The 18,393-nt window shown below is 39.1% G+C and overlaps 2 protein-coding genes across 2 annotated transcripts in view; one reads left to right on the top strand and one right to left on the bottom strand.

Annotated features, from left to right (window-relative positions):
* LOC126481366 (ADP-ribosylation factor-like protein 2) overlaps positions 1 to 428 on the top strand; it is a 106,827-nt gene extending 106,399 nt beyond the window's left edge. Inside the window, exon 5 of the mRNA XM_050105075.1 lies at positions 179 to 428. Coding sequence (XP_049961032.1) covers positions 179 to 313 — 135 coding nt within the window. The 3' untranslated portion in view covers positions 314 to 428. The remainder of the gene's footprint in view (positions 1 to 178) is intronic.
* Positions 233 to 18,393, bottom strand: part of LOC126481988 (leucine-rich repeat-containing protein 74A-like) — a 182,752-nt gene continuing 164,591 nt past the window's right edge. The window contains exon 7 of the mRNA XM_050105952.1: positions 233 to 769. Coding sequence (XP_049961909.1) covers positions 466 to 769 — 304 coding nt within the window. The 3' untranslated portion in view covers positions 233 to 465. The remainder of the gene's footprint in view (positions 770 to 18,393) is intronic.

Here is an 18,393-nt window from a genome sequence, read left to right as displayed (position 1 = left end):
CATTTTCCATGTAAAAATCATCTAATATATTTCTTATAATAGTCAGCAGTACATTTAGTTATTACTCGTTAGTTTTGTTGTAAGTAATGACATAAGAAACATATTTACCTTGCTTCAAAATATTTTGTCGAGTAAAATATACTGAGTGTATGTTTGACATGTGTTTATTTCGAAACAGGTGTTGGAGCTGGACTCCATAAAAACTCATCACTGGCAGATTGTATGGTGCAGTGCTATAACAGGACAAAACTTACTTCAAGGAATAGATTGGCTTATCGATGACATTGCTGCTAGGATATTCACGTTAGACTGATGTACTGTGAAATTTAATTAAAATATTTAACTATTTCACAATAATTTAATATCTGTGACTCTTTTATGCTCCTTAACTACAGTTTCAGTTATAATAAACGTGCTTGTAATAAATAGCAGTTCTTTTTTTCCCCCTGTCATTTCTTTTCAGGATTACTCCATATCTGAAGACACAGCTGTCGAAGTTTCTGTCGCTGTTGATTCAGTTTCAGATTGTTGGCCTTTTTTCTTTTTTCCTTTCTTTTTCTTCTTCTTTTTCTCTGGAAGTTTTGTGTCTGGGTATAGCATCATATAATATTGTTTTATGGCTAAAGGATCTACTTTCTTCTTTCCTATTTGAAAGTTCTTCATAATTTGACCGACAAGGTTTTCGGACAACTTTATCTTAAATTCTTCAACTAGCTGTCTGAATTTCTTTTTAGTTATAGGCTTTTCATCCACCTTCAATAGGAAATGACTGAAAAAAGAAAAATAAGCGTCTGCATATTTTGTAAACACAGAGATTAAAAATCATTATGACAACACAGCATAGAAAGTTATGGTTGAAAACGAGTGATTTTTTTTAAAGATAAAAACCAACTTGTGTACACTTAAGTCTTTCATATAAGAAACAACATCTCCAAATATTGTATTAAGCAAATAATCCAGATAAATTCACACTATTTTAGCAATACTGGAAACGATTACTCTATGTGTACTGTTACAGTACAAAAATGTTTATGACTGTAAAGGTATAAACAATGTCAGATAGGCTGATCAGCACTGTAATATTTCTTCAGGGAACTTGTAAGACTTTTGAGGTAGATTCTAGGCAATGACTCCATGGCTTTAGATATGCTTCAAAGAGTTTTGTTCCTTTATTACCCCTTTCACAGTAATAAGATGGTTATCATAATTGGACGAAATAAGGAGAAAAGGAAGATTTATAGAAGAGAAAGTTCCTTTTCTTCTTTTATCTGTAGAAATGAATCATCAAATTTACAGTCTTTCTTACTATTCAGAAGGTGAATGTTTGGTTCTTTTAAGTGAGATAACTGGGTCAACTAAACTGATAAAATTGTGTTGAGCTGTCTTGTGAGCTAGCCTGTATGAGAAGTGAAAATCTTGATTGTATTGCTGGAATATTTCTTCTTTTCTTTAAGAGTGCTTCTGGAAGCTCATTCATTAATGACTTTAAGCTTAAACTTGGTAAATCAATCGTTCACAAGCTACGGGCCAGTCCGTACCACAGCCTTATATATGGTGGTCATAAACAATCTGAAAAGCTTGTAAAGGTGTTGCAGAGTAGGTTGTACTGAGAAATAACTGTTAAAAACATTTTGATATGTTAAGCCATTTCAGAGTTAATTGTAATTTGTAATGGCGCAGTCACCAACAGCAGGGATTGCAGCCCAGGAAATAAAACCAGGCTGCAGTTACTGTCCAATGCCCTACCAGCTTAGCAGTATCAGCAGACATGACTTCCACAGCCTGCACTTCCATCTGAGGGTCATCATGTGGATTCCCATCACATGATCCACTGATCTATCGATTACGCCACACCAGGCGATCGACACCACTCCAGATGTTTCAAGGTGGCCTCGATAAAGAGAACCTTCCGCAAATGTCAGCATGTGGAAATGGGGTTGAAGCCACCAGGACCAGCTCTTCAGCGAGTCATCACAGCTGAGCCATCCGAAGACGCACAGCCTGTGTTGGCTGTTGCCGCATCAATGACACTGCCTCCGCCTGGCGCCAACCAGTGAATGCTACCTTGTCCAAGCTGAGCACAGGGGCATCATCTCACTGCTGTGCTGCTGCTCTGCAGCCATCAGCCACCATCTGCCAGCCTGTTGTGGTAATTAGGCCACCTTTGTCCACAGGAAACACCTGCATCAGCACATCCATAACAGGGTGCTTGTGCAAAGGATCACCTCCCATCACCTGTAATATGTGCTGAACCATGTCTGACCTGTTCATCAATAGAGTGTTCTATCAATTGATTGGTGCCTTCTTCACCTGCTCAATTGCCAACATCCAGCAGAGAACCACTCGCCCACTCCTCTTGTCCAATAAATCTTATTATGGTGTTGGTGTCAGGATACTTGCTGGAGCTGGAAATGGTCGTCAGTGGAGCCCTGAAGAGAGAGAGTTGCATTATCAGTGGCTTTCAGTGCAGGTTTTCAAGTAAGTGCTGGAAACAAGTATTTTATTTTGGCCTCTCTTGTTGTGTTGTCCTTTATTTTTTATTTTGTGTCTGTTATACTCTTGTGATGGTAGTCCTGAGAGAAGTGGCTGTCCCGGAGAAAGCAACAACCCAGAAGACAATTCAGCATCCACTAAATGAGGTAGATAACGTTAGAGCTGATAATGAATTTTTGTGTAGAGCAGTGAACCATTTATAGGGTGAAAGAGGCTTGTCTACACCTATCCTTGATGGTAGTATGGCCTCATTGGTGGCACTGTTTTCCAATAAATCTGGGGAAGGTATGTCTGTATTCATGTATGGTTTGCATATAGCCACAAAATTAGGAAACTGGAGTTATGAACAGTTGTTAAATGTAGCTTGTTGGTAGGAGATGCCTGGACATACGTGGTGTACAGTGATAAATTGCAGGAGGCTCAGTCCTTTCTCAACTTTAAGGGAGGGTTAGTGGGTCATTACAAGAAGAAGAATACCTCACGGTATTATCAACAACATCTTAATGGTGTAGTGCAGAAGCAGGGAGAATCAATAGAAGGTTTTGTGAACCACAGCAGGCAAATCAATGTCAATAAGTATGAATTGACAAATGATGATTGACAGTTAAGCCATTTTGCAGGAGATGGAACAATAGACACTTGAGGCATTTTTGTGGAGGCCCGCTGACCAAAATGTCATGTAAAATGTGTGTTAAGTTTCCAAGAAACATGAACAAGGCAGTGGCAACTGCAGTAGCTCTGACTGAAATTGTTTCTGTTACTAGACCAAGGGAAAAGATAAATGTGGTACTCCAGCTACTTTCAATGTTCTTTTCAAATGTCAGAGGTGTAAGCAAATGGGGCACTCTCTTCAAAATGTCCACAGGCACATAGATGATGGAATCAGCATAATGCTTGTGCCCCTGCATTAAATGGTACAGGAACGGTGTAACCACTATGCAATGTTCCCAGTTCAGAAAGGTCCACAGGCACATAGATGGTGGAATCAGTGTAACACTCGCGCCCTTGCATTAAACATTACAGGGGGCAGAGTGACCACTGTGCAACATTCCAGTAAACTTGACTACAGGATACCCTGGTGCAAAATCAGTGGCAGACATTTCTCTATTCAGCTATATAAAGGACAGAACATGTAAGCTATTGTTAGATACGTGATCACATGTATCTGTCATTAGCCAGTGTATATTGGCTATAGTGAATGTAAGCTGTTGTTAGATACGTGATCACATGTATCTGTCATTAGTCACTGTATATTGGCTATACTGAATTTGAACCCACCACACTGTAGGTAAGTAATGTAGATGGTGAAAGGGTAAAAGCTTGAATTTTCTCAGTTCCACATCATTGGGTTTCCAAGTGTGAGGGTGAGAGTTCCGAATATATGAAGCAGTTCCTAAGTGTCATGCTGGTCTGGACTCCCTGAGTAATAATCACGCTAAAGTTGATCTGCAGCAGTGCACATTAGAAGTGGATGAGACATTGTTCTGTCTCAGCTTTATGGTTGTAAGAGCTGAACTGTGCCAAGGAACACCCGAGATGTCGCTTAAGCTGGTTAAACTGCATACACAGTCTTTTAGACTCGATTTGCAGAATACAGTACCGAAAGATACAGAAAGGCTGGTCTGGATGAATGTAGGTGGTGATCTGCTGGTTCATAGTGTGTGTGTGTGTGTGTGTGTGTGTGTGTGTGTGTATGTGTGTAAGAGCTCTCACCAGAAGTAAGGTTCTGGATAAGGTGTGATGTTTTGACAAAGTGTGCCATATTTGCGAGAGCTAGGTGATAGCAAAGTAGTACCTGTCAACATACATAATTTTGATTCAGAGGAGGTGATGCTATTGAAAGGAACCCTTAGAGCTCACTTTGAGGTTTTAGAAGATGAATTAGAAGGGAATTTCACTGTGGAATATCAAAATCCTGGACAGTCTCTTAATTTAACTGTACTGAGGAGAAAAGTGTTGCATCTGGAAGGATGTAAGAGAATAGATATGGAGAAGCTATTAGATGAATACACAGGATTGTTTAATCTGCCTGGTGACCACTACCAACTGCACTTCTGGTACAATACAGAATTCCCACTGGGAACAAGCTGTCAGTATACAAGAAACCATACCATGTCCGCACTGTTTGCAACCAGTAACAGAGGAGTTCAAATGCCAACAGGTTTGGGATAGAATCGTAGAAGAAGGTACTAGTTCCTGTCCAGTCCCAGTAGTATTTGCACCCAAGAAGTCCTTAAAAAAAAAGCTTATAGGTTCTGCTGCAATTACAGATTTGTAAATCAAGAAATGGTCATCAATGTTTACCTCATGCCCAATATGACAAAGACGTTAGACATTCTGGGGCAATGCCATTACTTCATCACCTTAGATTTACATAGTGGTTATCGCCAGTTAGAAGTAGCACCAGACAGCATTTTTGGTCTCATTTGGACACTTCCAGTATTGTCAGATGCCTTTCATCTGAAAAATGTGCCAGAGAACTTCCAATGCTTATTAGTCGGAGTTCTATGAGGCCTGAAACCAAAGCAATGCCTGGTACTTCTAGTTGACATAATAGTATGCTTCAAGAACATCCAGGAGCACATGGTGCATCTGCGTGAAGTATTTGAATGATTGTGTGCAGCACGGCTGACCCTCAACTTAGAAAAGTGTCCCTTTGTAGTGCAGAGGTATGTATCAACCCTCGGCTTGTCCAAGCAGTAAAAGATTTTCCAGCACGTAGCATGGTAAAGCATATTGTGGGATTGTGATTTCTATAGAAAATACACTCCAAAATTTGCAGAGGTAGCAAGACCCCTTATACATTTGTTAAAAAAATTTGTGAAATGAAAATGGACTCCAGGTTGTCAAGAAGCATTTCAATGGTTAAAGGAATTACTAACTACAAGTCCTGTTCTCATTTTTCCGGACTATAGAAAACCATAGCCTATGCTTCCAGGCAACTGAAAAAGAAACTATTCAGCGACAGGAAAGGAAATGCTGGTGCTAATTTTTGGTATCACATATTTTTTTTGTTACCTGTATGGGAGGCTTTTTAAGGTCATAACAAATGCACTGAAATGGCTTCTAGAATTAAAGAATCGAACCAGTAGGCTAATCCACTGGACCTTAAGGCTTAGCAAAATTCGCATTTGAGGTAGTACATCATCCAGGGAAGCTTCGTGGTAATAATAAGCTGCAAAGTACACACTGTATAATGCATCAGAATAAACACAGAAGAGTGGTGTTGAGCTCAGGTAGCAAGCCCATGATTTCACCTTTGCTGGGCACAGCAGATGGTGAGCCACGGAGTGCCTCGTTGCAGAAAATTACTGGTGGCCACAGAGGAAACAATACATTGGGTGCTATATAAAGAACTGCATCTCTTGCACTCAAAGAGCTGAGCTAAGTCATCAGCAAATACCATTGCAAAGTCTGCCTGAGGCAGGAAAATCTTTCCAATTAACAGACCTCAATGTATTTGGCTCTTTGGCACAAACACGAGCAGGAAACTGATTTGTACTAACCATAATAGATCATTTTTCAAGTTACTTGACCATGATTGCCATACCAAACCAACAAGCAGTGGCTCATACTTTTGTTAACTATTAACTATTGAAATTCAGCACACGAGAAGCAATAACAACAGTCCAAGACATGAACTTTATGTCTGAGTTATTTAAGCAGCTGTCGACTGTTGCACATTAAAAAGTTACAGACTAGTGCCCTTTGCCCGCACCAAACAGCAGAATGAAGAGCATAGAACACTGAGCAAAATGCAAAGTTATTATGTGAACTGCGGCCATGATAATTGGGACACCCTATTGCAATATGTTGGGAGTGCATACAAATTAAAAAGATCCCTGAAAATGTGGGTCTTTCACTCTATGAGATTGTTTTTGACATTAAAATGCTCTCACCTTATGAATTGTGTCAACCTACTCCAGGGGAGGATATATCTGCTGTTCGGGACTTTACTGAAAGGCTAAAAGGCATATGGCATCAGGTGAAAAAGATGAACACAAGGCTCTAAAAAGACAGGAAAACACACACACTAAAAAGTGAAATTCCCAAAGTGTCTTGTTGGGTAGTGGGTTATGTTGTCTAATCCTCACATTTTGAAAGGGAAAAGAAAGAAGTTCTTTCCACAGTACCAAAGACCCATCAGGTAAAATATAACTCCGCACCCAAACCACAGTTGTCCATACCAGCAGATATGTTGAGTGACTCTGGTAGGGAAATTTATGACTATGTCAAATTACAACTGGTTAACAGCACCTCTAGGTCACTTTTCGTTTCATATTCCTTCTAGAAATTTATATTAAAATCACAACAAAATAATAATCTCTTCTGTTTTCTCTGACAGATGGCTCAGTAATCCACAAAAAATTTTCATGAAATTTTCCCAATTACTCAGTGGGGACCTGTAGGGAAACAATCACAAGTACCACATTGTGCAATATTAACTCAAAAGCATAAGCTTCTATATCCTGATGCATACAGAATTTAGTTATTTCTACGTATTTGTATTTATATTTCTTTAAAAAAAATGTAAATTCGTCATGGATATGCAGCTAATTTATAACCACTTCCATTAAGATTTTTTATCAGTGCAGTTAATTGATCAGACAGACAAATGACATCAGCTTCTTTCCAAATACTAAGATATTGCAAACAAATTAACAGCTGTGATCTCCCTTGTTTTCTTGGTGTGATTGATTAATGATGTGCTTCTGGGTATTCTGTCATGTTTACATAATAACTCAACGGAACATCCAGAAGCACATCATTCAATTAACAATTCAACCACAGATATTTGGCTTTATGTGCAGTGGGAACCCCCTTGTGTTTTATGCTAATAGATCTGCTAACTCGTCCTTACCCCTCCTATTCATGTGTAAGCCATGAGAAATATGTCCCCACCTTCCTACAGCAACTATTGGAACAGAACCAATATGAGATTTCATATCTGTCTGAAGGCTCCATTAGAGTTAATTCAGGGCTGGTCATGCCACCACAGAATCTCCTGTTTTGTCCAGGTCATCCCTCATACTGTAATTTTTGTTTTTAGCCAAGCTGTTTCTAGCTCCTACAACTATTAACAGCTGATCTTCTTTGTTGAAGTTCTTGTACATTTCTCTGAAGTTCCCTATTTCCTGTCTAAGACTAGCACATGGTGTCACTCAACTTGTGACCTGAGACTCTGCACCTAATTTTTCCTATATCTGCTGACATACAACTCTCCCATGATGGCTATGTTGTAAGCAGAACCGTTTTTTTTCCTGTTCTCTTTTCCATCCAACTCATTTGTAAGTTTCCTAGCATTGTTTTGCTGCACCCAAAATTTCTCTACATCTGTATAAGGCTCTACTTTTTCTAATTATGGAAAAATCTGTTTATAACTGAATTTTGAATGTGTTAACAAAATTTTACCCTGCATGCAATTTGTCACTTTTTTGCAGTACCCCTTTTCTTTTCCTCCGTTCAAATGTCTCAATTCAGCCTTCGGGTTTTCTAACTCTGAGCAAACGGCACAAATCTTTGCCATGGAAGAGCCTCATTGGGCACACCATTTTCATTATCACTGTAGTTGTCTCAGTAGAACCATAACCTATGATTCTTATAAAATGCTCTCTGTGTAATCTGCAGCGACATCCACACAGGCATGATTGATTTTTTTAAAGCTTTAACACCGGATACAGTGGATGTAAAATGGTAAGTAATGAAACAGAAATGAATGCCTTTTCATAAAATTCTCATGTGTAAAATTATGTGTTCAGCAGCAAGATGATGTATCAGACAGGCAGAATACCCTCAGACTTTAAGAAGAGTATAATAATTCCAATCCCAAAAAAAGCGGGTGTTGACAGGTGTGAAAATTATCAATCTATCAGTTTAATAAATCATGGCTACAAAATACTGACACGAATTCTTTACAGACAAGTGGGAAACTGGTAGAAGCTGACTTTGGGGAAGATATAGAAATGTTGAAACACGAGGGGCAATACTGATCCTACGACGTATCTTAGAAGATAGGTTAAGGAAAGGTAAACCTACTTATCTAGCATTTGTAGACTTAGAGGCAGCTTTTGACAATGTTGACTGGAATACTCTCTTTCAAGTTCTGAAGGTGGCAGGGGTAAAATACAGGGAGCAAAAGGCTATTTACAATTTGTACAGAAACCAGATAGCAGTTATAAGAGTCGAGGGCATCAAAGAAAAGCAGTGGTTAGGAAGGGAGTGTGACAGGGTTGTAGCTTATGCCCAATGTTATTCAAGGTGTGTATTGAACAAGCAATAAAGCAAACAAAAGAAAAATTTTGAGTAGGAATTAAAGTCCAGGGATAAGAAGTAAAAACTTTTGAGGTTTGTCGATGACATTGTAATTCTGTCAGAGACATTTGCTGATACTTGGAGGAGCAGTTGAATGGAATGAACAGTGACTTGAAAGGAGGATGTAAGATAACATCAAAAAAAGCAAAACAAGGCTAATGGAATGTGGTCCAATTAAATCAGATGATGCTGAGGGAATCAGATTAGGAAATGAGAGATGAGTTTTGCTATTTGGACAGCAAAATAACTGATGATTGTCAAAGTAGGGAGGATATAAGATGTAGACTGGCAATGGCAAGAAAAGCATTTCTGAAGAAATTTGTTAACATCGAGTATATATTTAAGTGTCTGGAAGTCTTTTCTGAAAGTATTTGAATGCAGTGTATGGATGTGAAACCTGGACAATAAATATTTTAGACAAGAAGAGAACAGAAGCTTTCAAAATATGGTGCTACAGAAGAATGCTGAAGATTAGATTGGTAGATCACGTAACTAATGAGGAGGTACTAAATAGAATTGTGGAGAAGGGGAATTTGTGGCACAACTTTTCTAGAAGAAGGGATCGGTTGGTAGGACATGTTCTGAGGCATCAAGGGACCACCAATTTATTATTGGAGGGCAGCGTAGAGGGTAAAACTCGTAGAGGGACACCAAGAGATGAATACACTAAGCAGATTCAGAAGGATGTAGGGTGCAGTAGTTACTTAAATGAAGAAGCTTGCACAGGATAGAGTAGCCTGGTGAACTGCATCAAACCAGTCTCTGGACTGAAGACCACAACAACAACACCACCTGCAAGAAGAAAAGTACACCTTGTTACATAATTTTACTTTATTTAACATTGTACTAACACACACACACTAGTGTAACTATAATTGTATTATATTTATAACAATAAGTAGCATTTAAAAGTACCTTCTAATCTCTTATTTATATAATTATTTGTGACAGCAAAATTCACAGCAGTCTAGTGTTGTTGATATTATGAATATACTTCAAGCCCCTATGTATCTGTCACACAGGGACTGCATGGACAAGATTAGAATAATTACAGCACGCACAGAGGCATTCAGCCAGTCATACTTCCCGTGTTCCATATGCAAATTGAATGGGAAGAAACCCTAGTAACTGGACGTAACCTCCGCCATGGACTTCATGGTGCTTTGCAGAGTATGGCTGTAGATGTAGATGTAGATGTTGATGTTGCCAAACAGGCAACTCACAAAATTTTGAAAATCACCACCGAATGAGAAACAAGAAGACTAGAACAAAAGGAACTCACCTGAAGCCTGTAGATTGTATTGCACTGGTTTTATTTCGTGAATCTGGTGAAGATAAGTCAAGGATTTTGAAGTCTGTCTCATGGAAACTACAAACATGTAAAATTGACTGCCAACTGTAATATTACCTCCATTTTGACATAAATTTATGAAGTGTTGGGGAGGGGGGCTCTGTTGGTAACTGTAATACTCTTAAGCTACAAATTCCCCCTACACAGTGCTGAATGTAGCGACTTTATGGACCTCAACCAAGTCTCTTTGGGTTTGGAAGTAGGTAAACAGAGGGTTCAAAAGCTGAGGGGCTGGTCTGTGCCACCAATTGTCTATTGCCACCAATGCTGGGTATGTATCAGTAGCTACTTACGAGCATGATAATAGAATGTGTGTCTCACATAGAATGAGGATATTGTCTTAATTGTCAGAATAATGAATGTTACAGTAATGTACCTAACAAGAAACCTCAACATCAATCTACACTGAAGTGGATGACTGCTAAGGAATGGCAATGAATAGCAAAGAACTCAAACCCGTGTGCTGCATCTTATTTAGTTTTCTTTGATACTTGCAGCTCTTCTTGAGTCAGCATCTATTTCTGTAGTAGATCATGGCAACACAACCGATTTTCAGTAACAAAGAAAAGATACTCTCAGTGAAATTGTTTTACAATCTGGAAATAATAACAGCCTGTCAACAAAGTCTTTAGAAGCTGACTGCAAGGTTCAACTCAGAAATGATGTATTAGTAGTAAACTGGACATTTCATTCCTCGGATAATGTGTTTATGAGTGTGAAAAGGAAAGACACGATTACTGGTTTGTCAACATCTGTTATTCAGAAAGGTCTGCAGTGTTGCTGGATTTCTGATAATAGGAAGATGGCTTATAAATTGGACACTTTTACCAGAAACCTCTGCATCTTGTCAACCTACTTTTGTGCAAAATCAGAAAGCACATGAAGATTACCTGCTTATAATTGGACTTTGAACCCAATATTTCTGTGGATGTTGTTTGTTTCATTTATTTGGTAAGTTTCACATTGCAAAAACTTGAAGATTAATGCACTGTGATATTATATGAAAATTTGTAACAAAGAAAGTAAATGATGGAGTAAAAGGAATGGTCAGTTTTTATGAACACGTTTAATTTCTACGTCTACAGGGGTTAGTCATAAAGTTCTAATTACCGCCTCGAAATAAAAAAGTTCTGGAATTAATCTTTTGTTTGTTTGCAGGCAGATGCCTGCAATTCTGTATCACAGTACCTAAGCACATCACTAGAGTAGCTAAAACAAAATGGTGCAACCAAACTCCACATTATCAGTGGGCAGCACCTAAAGCAGTGTTCTTAGGTACTGTGGTATGGAACTGCAGGCCTGTATCTGCAACCGAACAAAAAAATAATTATGTAACTTTAATTTTTTGAGGTAATAATAAAAATTAAAACTTTGTGATTACATCTTATGTAAGGGTCGATCAAAAAGAAGTGAGCCAGAGGCATAATTACAGAAACCAGTACCTGTATGTTAGAAGCATTAACCCTGGCTGTTGAGACACTTGTCCCAATGTGACACAAGGTGGTGAACGGCTGTCTCATAAAATTCCTGGGGCCGCAATGTTAACCAGTTCTGCACATATAGGTGGACATCATCATCAGAGGTGAATCATTTGACCCTCAGAGTCTTTTTAAAGGGACCAAAAATGGCGTGATTGCTGGGAGATAGGTCCAGACTGTATGGAGGGTGGCCGAGAACCTCCCATTTGAATTTCTGCAGGAGTGCCATGACAGTGTTGGCCATATGAGGCTTTGCATTGTTGTGGAGCAGAATGACCCCACAGGTGAGATTGCCTGATCATTTTGATTTGATCACTTGGCGAAGGGTGGTCAAGGTTTGTGAATAATGCTGGGCATTCTTGATTGTGCTGCAGGAAGTGAATCAGAAGGGGGCCATCTTGGTCAAAGAAGGAGGCCAGTGTAACCTTTCCTGCACTCACGTGGAGGACCTTGGCTTTTTTTGGTGATGGTGACCCTGGATGCTTCCACTAGAGACTTTCTCGTTTTGATTCTAGTTTGAAATGATGACACCATGACTCATCTGCAGCCACCACTTGTGCCAGGAATGTATTCCCTTCCTGAGCAAAGTGCTGCAGATGAGCAAGACAGTGGGCCATTTGACATGCTTCCTGGTGTGGTTGAAAACTGTGGAGTACCCATTGGGCACACACTTTGTGCAGGTGCAGTCGTTCCTTCATGATTGTGTGAACACTTCCAATGCTCAATCCGACCACAGCGGCTATGGCTTTCACTGTCACTTGGCGGTCCTGGATAATGGGTGCATCCACCAGTTGGACAATGTCATCAGTAATGCAGTGTGGTACTCCAGACCGTGCATCATCGGCTAATGACACCTGTCCTTCCCTGAAGTGCTCTGTGCCATGCCTTGACCCTTGCAAGGGACATGCAATGTCCGTCGTACACTTGTGACATTCATCGATGAATATCCATTCCTCCTACTCCTTATGCTGTCAGAAAACAATCAACACCTCTTTGCTTATCTTTTGACGCCTCCATGTCACTGTTTGCAATGCGACTGGCAGCATTGGACGATAGGAGCATGCTGCTGCTAGCTCTGTATAGTCACGTGATGTTTACTCATGCCCTCTAGAGATGGGCTGTGAACTTTCACGCTCTGGTTGGAACCACACCTCATTAAACATGCCACAATATTACCCTCCTGTCACCGGTTTGTGCATTCCAGACTCCAGCTCATTTCATTTTCAACTCCCCTTATACATAAGCCCACCAGACAAAAAGTAGTCTCCCCAAGATATGTCACACTAATACTGTGCAGTACCCTCTCTAGTATTGATAATGGCTACAGTTTGGTGAGGAAGAGTGTCCATATGTTTCTTTCGGATTGCCATATCCAACTGAAGATTTTTTACTGTACAAGCCTGGCAGTAGCAGCTGATGGTAATGTATCAGAAGGGATAAAATAGGGATGGCGACTGCATTTTGGGACTGGAGACATTATGGCATAGTGCTTCAGAAAAGGTGAGATAGCAGAGTGGATGGCATCAAGCTGTAGACAGTCTGTAAAGCTTGTAAGGATGTTGCAGGATACACTTTTCTGTTAAAATGATTGTCAAGGAAAAAATTCAATCCATTGTGCTGTTTCTGAGTTAATTGGCATTTAAATTAGTGAATCAGGACACAGCACACACAAATTCAAGTGGCCTACCTGATGCAGTTAGTATCAGTTGTTCTTGTAGTACAGATGATAGTACACAAGTCCTCTCAGCCTTTGGCTCATGTTCTATCCTTACTGCTGTCTCATGTCCAATTTGTGCATCACTCTCTTGCTCCGTGTTATGAATTCAAACAAAGAATACATTTCGCTACACTGTCTCTGGCAGGCTGCATGAATTTCCACGCACATTGCTTTCATTATCGCTAACTTCAATGTCAATTAACTTGGAAATGCCACAACATGTCAAATTTTTTTCTTAACAATTCTTTCTATCCTATAGGCTGTTGCTGATTACCCTTTATATCTGATGGACATACATATTTTGAGCTTATGACATAATACCGCCAGAGAAGCTGTAATCAGGGTGTGTATGAGCCGGGACAACCGAGAGATCCGGGAAAAACCAGGGATTTTTTTCATCCGGGAGAAAACTGGGGAAAACCCAGGAATTTTTTAGAATTCATAGAATTTTTTGTTTTGTTTTAGGTTTCAGTTAATTTTTTGTAATTTTGACTGGTAAGAAACAATACTGTAACAAAGGATATTAAAGTAGAGCAATATTGCAGCAATAAAATGTGAACGAGAGGGGGAAAAACCTTAAGTTGCAAAGGAAATGTGCCTTATACATCAACACAACACAGTACTTATACAAGCGTGTGCCAACAGCAAAAAGTGTCAAAGCCTTTAGGAAGACTGTGCAATGCTTCATAACAACAAATTGCCTCCGATGAGCGTGATGTCACATCTGTTTAAATTAGGTTCGTTTGAGCAGTTGCGAGCGGGCTCATGTGCATGCACAGTTGAGTCACACATGTTTAGTACCTTCACCCGTTTCTGGCAACAGAAGTGTGGCTGTTAGCTGTATAAGCAGTAGCAGCAAGCAGCAAGATGCTACCCAGAAAATTTTACTGGCGTGGCTGCCATATTCAGTGGGGGCAAACCAGGATATCTGCCCCAGGCAACAAGAATTCATACTATTGAGGAAAAAGCCTTTTTTCACGAAGCGCCTAGTATCCAGTGCCCGTTGGTCTATCGATTATTCATATGATTTTGAAACACAGCCCTGTTGGTTTTTGAACATTTATGAACATATTCTAAGTTTATTTCTGAATGTATCATAAGTTGATTTTTGAATGCGTGCATAGCATACGTCATGTCTCTGCCAGGGGAATCCCCGTCGCATCTAGAAATAAACTTTCCTGCAGACAGAAGTGGATGGGGCTATTAGAGCTGAGCGGAATAAAGCCGAACAGGTGAATGTCAATCGCAGTTTGTTTATGTGACTGACTGGGTTTGCGAACGATCAGTGTTGTTATAATTACAAGCAAAATCCATAGATTCAGACTACCAGAGTGGAAATAAACTACTAACAGGAATAACAGGTAAGAAAGATTACGTATTATCTTCTCGGTGTATCCAAAAAAATGAAATTTTGATAGAAAATTTTTGGCCAGACCACTACAATAGTAATGGCCAATTGTACAGACTCCGGTAGCAGCCACCTAAGTTCTATTCTGGGAATAGTGCGGAAAACGCATTGTACAAACATGTAATAACGCCTAACCGGAGAATAAATGCGGAATAACTAAGTAGTTGGTTGTGGCAGGGTTAGTGAAATTAACCGGAGAATAAGTTTTGACACTGGCAGGAATAGTTACAGAATTAGTGATGACAAAATTGTTTCTTAGAATGAGGAAGGAGAAGAAATGGGGACATCGTACAAATTATGGAAGAATATGATGATTCCAAATTTATACAAAAAATTCATACTACTACTTTTTGATCTCATGCTTGAGAAGGTGGAGCGTATGAATGAAATGTGAAACTATTTCCGAAAACAAAGCTTTTTGCTTGTAGTAGGCCTAATAGACATTTGATATTGGTACTTCGTGAATTATATTCTGTCGTGTTAAAAAAACTGACCGTTTGCGCTAAAACAGTCTGTTTATATGGTGTGTGTTACAATTGCTGCAATATTAGACAGGCCTATTTTGTTTTATCTAGCAGACAGTGACAAAATTCACGTAATCAGATCGAGAAACCACGTGATGTCACAACTGTTTAAATTAGGTTCGTTTGAGCAGTTGCGAGCGGGCTCATGTGCATGCACAGTTGAGTCACACATGTTTAGTACCTTCACCCGTTTCTGGCAACAGAAGTGTGGCTGTTAGCTGTATAAGCAGTAGCAGCAAGCAGCAAGATGCTACCCAGAAAATTTTACTGGCGTGGCTGCCATATTCAGTGGGGGCAAACCAGGATATCTGCCCCAGGCAACAAGAATTCATACTATTGAGGAAAAAGCCTTTTTTCACGAAGCGCCTAGTATCCAGTGCCCGTTGGTCTATCGATTATTCATATGATTTTGAAACACAGCCCTGTTGGTTTTTGAACATTTATGAACATATTCTAAGTTTATTTCTGAATGTATCATAAGTTGATTTTTGAATGCGTGCATAGCATACGTCATGTCTCTGCCAGGGGAATCCCCGTCGCATCTAGAAATAAACTTTCCTGCAGACAGAAGTGGATGGGGCTATTAGAGCTGAGCGGAATAAAGCCGAACAGGTGAATGTCAATCGCAGTTTGTTTATGTGACTGACTGGGTTTGCGAACGATCAGTGTTGTTATAATTACAAGCAAAATCCATAGATTCAGACTACCAGAGTGGAAATAAACTACTAACAGGAATAACAGGTAAGAAAGATTACGTATTATCTTCTCGGTGTATCCAAAAAAATGAAATTTTGATAGAAAATTTTTGGCCAGACCACTACAATAGTAATGGCCAATTGTACAGACTCCGGTAGCAGCCACCTAAGTTCTATTCTGGGAATAGTGCGGAAAACGCATTGTACAAACATGTAATAACGCCTAACCGGAGAATAAATGCGGAATAACTAAGTAGTTGGTTGTGGCAGGGTTAGTGAAATTAACCGGAGAATAAGTTTTGACACTGGCAGGAATAGTTACAGAATTAGTGATGACAAAATTGTTTCTTAGAATGAGGAAGGAGAAGAAATGGGGACATCGTACAAATTATGGAAGAATATGATGATTCCAAATTTATACAAAAAATTCATACTACTACTTTTCGATCTCATGCTTGAGAAGGTGGAGTGTATGAATGAAATGTGAAACTATTTCCGAAAACAAAGCTTTTTGCTTGTAGTAGGCCTAATAGACATTTGATATTGGTACTTCGTGAATTATATTCTGTCGTGTTAAAAAAACTGACCGTTTGCGCTAAAACAGTCTGTTTATATGGTGTGTGTTACAATTGCTGCAATATTAGACAGGCCTATTTTGTTTTATCTAGCAGACAGTGACAAAATTCACGTAATCAGATCGAGAAACCACACTAGTCTTGGGTACTGTTTGTATTAACAGCTTTTTCAGTATTAGACGACATTTTGTTTTTTTATGTGGCAAAACATTTAATGAAGTTTGATGAGGTAATAGATCCTTTCGCAGAAAGAAAAGGACACATGTAAAGCTGTAGCAAGGTTAGAGAGAAAAAAATGCTAGGACTTAAGAATTGAAGAAATGTGTACTGTTTTGTTTGTCACTTGTCTTTATTGGTTTGGGGTGTATCCTATGTTTGATTTTATGTTACACAAAAAAAAATCAAGTTATTAGCTAATAGGTAATAAAGCGTGCAAATTTTCTGAAGAGTTGTTCTCCAGGATACAAATAATCCCATCCAATATTAGGCTAATTGCGAGGGTTTTTTTTTTTTTTAATAAAAAAAGAAAAAAAAGAAGAAGGGCTGGATGTCAAACTGGCAGACTGGGAGTAGGAGAGACATCACAGGACATTTTAATTTCCACTGTCCTGAATACAATTTGATGGCATCCATTACAAAATATTATACGTTTGAATTCCACAGAGTGAAGAACAGTGACGTGCGATAGAAGAATGCTGTGTGAAGAGGCGTGGCACTGCACTTTGGCACATTTAAGACCAAATAACATGTCTTACATTTCCTCGAACACATGTTTTATACATCAGACTCACAGAAAGATGTGCGCTACAAAATGAACATATTTTTGAAAAGTCGATTTTTTTCTTTTTTTTTTTTTTTTTTTTTTTTTTCCAAATTTTTGACATCCTACCGCAAACTCATGAAGGAGGAAGGAGGGGTGGGGAACCACTATCTAGTATTGACGTGGTTTGGAAATATCATAGATCCAGAGCTGATGCACAGAGCTGTCTGAGTTGTTGTGGGGAGTGGATAGTCTCCACATGACCCATGTTTACGATTAGTGATTTTGCTGTTTCCTCTTCGTTTATTGCTCTCACGTCAAATGAAAACAAAACAGATTTCTGTGGCCGGGAGCTATCAAGTGAATTAAAATTTATTCACATAATTATGGAAGGCTAAAATATGGTATTAGTTTCAGATTTTATTTCCACCTTTCTAACAGTCAAGCATTAATCGCCTTGCTGAACAATGAAGTTATTTTTGTCAGTTTGCTAAAGAAATTTGGCTTTTATTAATCTTTCCGCTGAGTCAGTCAATTTATTTGAAACGAAGTGTTTAATTCCACACTGTTGGCTAGTTTCAACTGTTCGCTGAATTTCAAAAGTGCATCTTTTCATCAAGAACCAAACATGAGATAATGCAGCACTGGTTCTCGAAGAAAATTTACATCCGAATCTGGACATACGAATGTGCACTGTAAGCCGAATTATGCATTTTAGTATGGTTCACAAAATTCCGATGCTCTTGGAGTATCCTCTGATGTCTCGTTTCTTTTATGATATAATGTAAGATCTTTTAATGTTTTACACGCACGAGCATACGGGCTTCCTGCGCCATCATAGCGATGCCTGTTACCTGGCGCTCAATGGCAACTGCTGAAATGAACCTATTTCTAACAGGTCGCAGGAAAACATTGCAAATGGTTGTTTGAAAAGCGTTACTTTCAAAGTAAATTTCCTTTTATGCAAGCTGAACTATGTGCGAGAATGTACAATGAATTTCTTAAATCACAGAGCGTTTGCCTCTCATTTAAAAATCAACTCTTTGAGGACGACCATTTAGAAAAATTTCGAGCCCAGAA

Source organism: Schistocerca serialis, chromosome 5, assembly GCF_023864345.2.
Source record: "Schistocerca serialis cubense isolate TAMUIC-IGC-003099 chromosome 5, iqSchSeri2.2, whole genome shotgun sequence".
Classification (NCBI taxonomy): domain Eukaryota; kingdom Metazoa; phylum Arthropoda; class Insecta; order Orthoptera; family Acrididae; genus Schistocerca; species Schistocerca serialis.
This window is presented reverse-complemented; position numbering and strand designations above follow the sequence as displayed.